Here is a 2,545-nt window from a genome sequence, read left to right as displayed (position 1 = left end):
TGTGTGTGTGTGTGTGTGTGTGTGTGTGTGTGTGTGTGTGTGTGTGTGTGTGTGTGTGTGTGTGTGTGTGTGTGTGAGTGAACGGGAGCTGCCTGGATGCTGCAATCATGTTGCGCGCACTATCCGTGCTGAGTGTGCTAACTTTTCCCACAATGTCCCACTGTCTGGCTACCTGCATAAAGTCAAGTGCTCGGCGCAGTTGTGGAGAAATGTCGCTCCTCTGTTTTCATTTAAACAGCTCCTTATATCCGTTAGCGCAGCTAGCTAGCACCAGATGCTAACAACAACAACAATACACGTAAGGTCTCTCCCTCGCGCCACACATACACACACCCTCCCGGTCCTCCCGATGGTCAGTCGGTGCCTGCCGGTGAGCGAGGAAGTGTGGTCTGCCGCAAGCGGGCGGCAGGAGCGGGGCTGTCAGCATCAGCTTGTAGATGGTATTTTAAACTCGATGTGCTCTGAAACTATGTGGCGGCCGAGGAAAAAAAATACACATGCGTTAATCGCGTTAACATAATTAGTGGCGTTAATTTTTGTTTGCGTTAACGCGTTATTAACGCGTTAACTTGACAGCCCTAGTTTAAATATTAGTGCTGTGTAATGGCGGTAATCTGTCCATAGCATAATGATAAAGGGCTTACTATTCAATGTATGTGACACTGAATAAAAGGAGATTTATTGCAATTTCTTCAACCTAATTATATTAAACGGCCCAAACTAAAACTAGAAAACAAACACAAAACTAACAGAAACTAATACAAAGTTTAAAAATCCCATTGCTTCTGGTCAAAGTAGCACTCACGATGATGACCTACACAGATATCATCCCTGCACCTTTCTGAAAGCTCTCCACGTACCTGTGCCTTCAGCTTGACCTGTGTGACCTCACGGTTCAGCTCCATTATGTCCTTGTGCATGGAGCTGCCCAGCTTCCCCATGCTGGCCTCCCTCTCCAGCGCGGCCCCGTCGATAATGCTGTGCAGTGAGCTGATGGTGGGTTGCAAGGTGGCGAAAACAAACAGATCCTCAGGCGGCGTGGGAACTGAGTACATGTTAATCAGATTGTACAGCTGACACACCGTCTCCTGCTCTTCTTCTAGCACCGTGATCTGGTGAGAGGGACAAAGGGAAGTGTAGAGAAGTAGGTTTACTTAATGATGGTGCATTCATGTAAACACAATAAGAGGAATTAGGTTGTAAAAAGGAGCAAATATCAAACTATTACATGAATTAAAACATTAAAAACGAAATCTTAAAATGTAAAAAATTCAATGAAATGTTAACTTGTAAGTTACAATAAATAAAACATGCACTTATGTATATAAGTATATACATATTTAATAAGAAGTAACACAAATAATTATATGAATGTAAATTATTGTATTGTGTATAAATATATTCCATATTATATAAATTATTTACAGGCAGTATAAGTCAAATAATGAAACAGGTAACTACACGTTAAGGTGAAAAAATGAATAACAACAACAACAACAACAATAATAATAATAAGAAGAAGAAGAAGAATTTAAATTAATTAAAAGTCATTTAAACAAATGCAGAAACATACAATATAATTGACAAGGTTTTCAGTGTTTTGGAAGAGGAATGGCTCACTTAAAGCACAAGTATGTAACCCATAGTGTCTTTGGGAGGGGTCAAAAGTCTGTGTCAGTGGGGGCCCTGGGCCTTGCTGATGTGGCCAATTACTGATGGAGCTGTAAGGAACTGTTTTTGTGCTGCGAGGGAAGCGGTTGACACCTAATAAATGACTTACCTATTTTGGGTTTGTTAAAAACACTTTTGGTTTAAAAAGAAACCTGCTTTTAATGTTCGTCTCACCCTTTCCTGTATTTCGTCCAGGGTTATGAGGGACTCGGCTAACTCCTCTGTGGTGGAGGGGGTGCACTCCAGTTTATACTGGGCTTTACAAGCTTCGGCGATGACAGCGTCCAGCTTCTTCTTAGCCAGCTGGGTAACTACCTCGTTGATGACCTGCAGCAGAGAAAATGTGTTTTACTTTTGGAAAAGTCACTTTGAAATGCTGAAGAGAATGCGGTGAATAGAAGGCAAAACATAGTAATGGTCCTCCTCTGGTCAAAGCAAATCAATAAGAACGATTGTTACTTATTCCTTGAGTAGCAAAAAGATATACAGGTAAAACTGGTAAAAACATAAAAACTGAATTCCTTCGGAATGGAAGAATCTGGTAAATTAAATGTATAGAATAGAAAAAATAACTATGAGAATGAGTTAAAGTCTTTGATACAAGATGTGAAAAATAGGTGTGATAAAGATTACACAAAACATAACTAATGTGGTAAGTTGTGACAATGAATGTAGGTTTGAGTTTTAATGATGTATTTCTTAGCTTTATCATATATACTGTATATATACCTTTTTTTGTTTGTTTGTTTTCTCTTTTTTGATTTGTGTATTGTTATTTTTTTAATTCGTTATGAAATCTTAAAATGCATACAAATGAAAATGATTTTGAAATTGATGAAGCTGTTGTTGTATATTTGGTTGTATTATCAGTCCA

General features: G+C 39.1%; 1 protein-coding gene across 1 annotated transcript in view; it reads right to left on the bottom strand.

Moving 5' to 3' along the window:
• The window catches only part of LOC104966608 (dynein heavy chain 6, axonemal-like), a 12,528-nt gene extending 10,527 nt beyond the window's left edge, over positions 1 to 2,001 (bottom strand). The window contains exons 1-2 of the mRNA XM_010795795.1: positions 1,846 to 2,001; positions 861 to 1,112 (exon numbers count right to left, since the gene is read on the bottom strand). Of these exons, the coding sequence (XP_010794097.1) occupies positions 861 to 1,055 (195 nt within the window). The 5' untranslated portion in view covers positions 1,056 to 1,112; positions 1,846 to 2,001. The remainder of the gene's footprint in view (positions 1 to 860; positions 1,113 to 1,845) is intronic.
• Between the last annotated feature and the right edge of the window lie 544 nt (positions 2,002 to 2,545).

The sequence above is a fragment of the Notothenia coriiceps genome, unplaced genomic scaffold (genome assembly GCF_000735185.1).
Source record: "Notothenia coriiceps isolate Sejong01 unplaced genomic scaffold, NC01 NC01_scaffold00037246, whole genome shotgun sequence".
NCBI classification, from domain to species: domain Eukaryota; kingdom Metazoa; phylum Chordata; class Actinopteri; order Perciformes; family Nototheniidae; genus Notothenia; species Notothenia coriiceps.
Note: the sequence above shows the minus strand (reverse complement) of the source record. Positions and strands in the feature narration are given on the sequence as shown.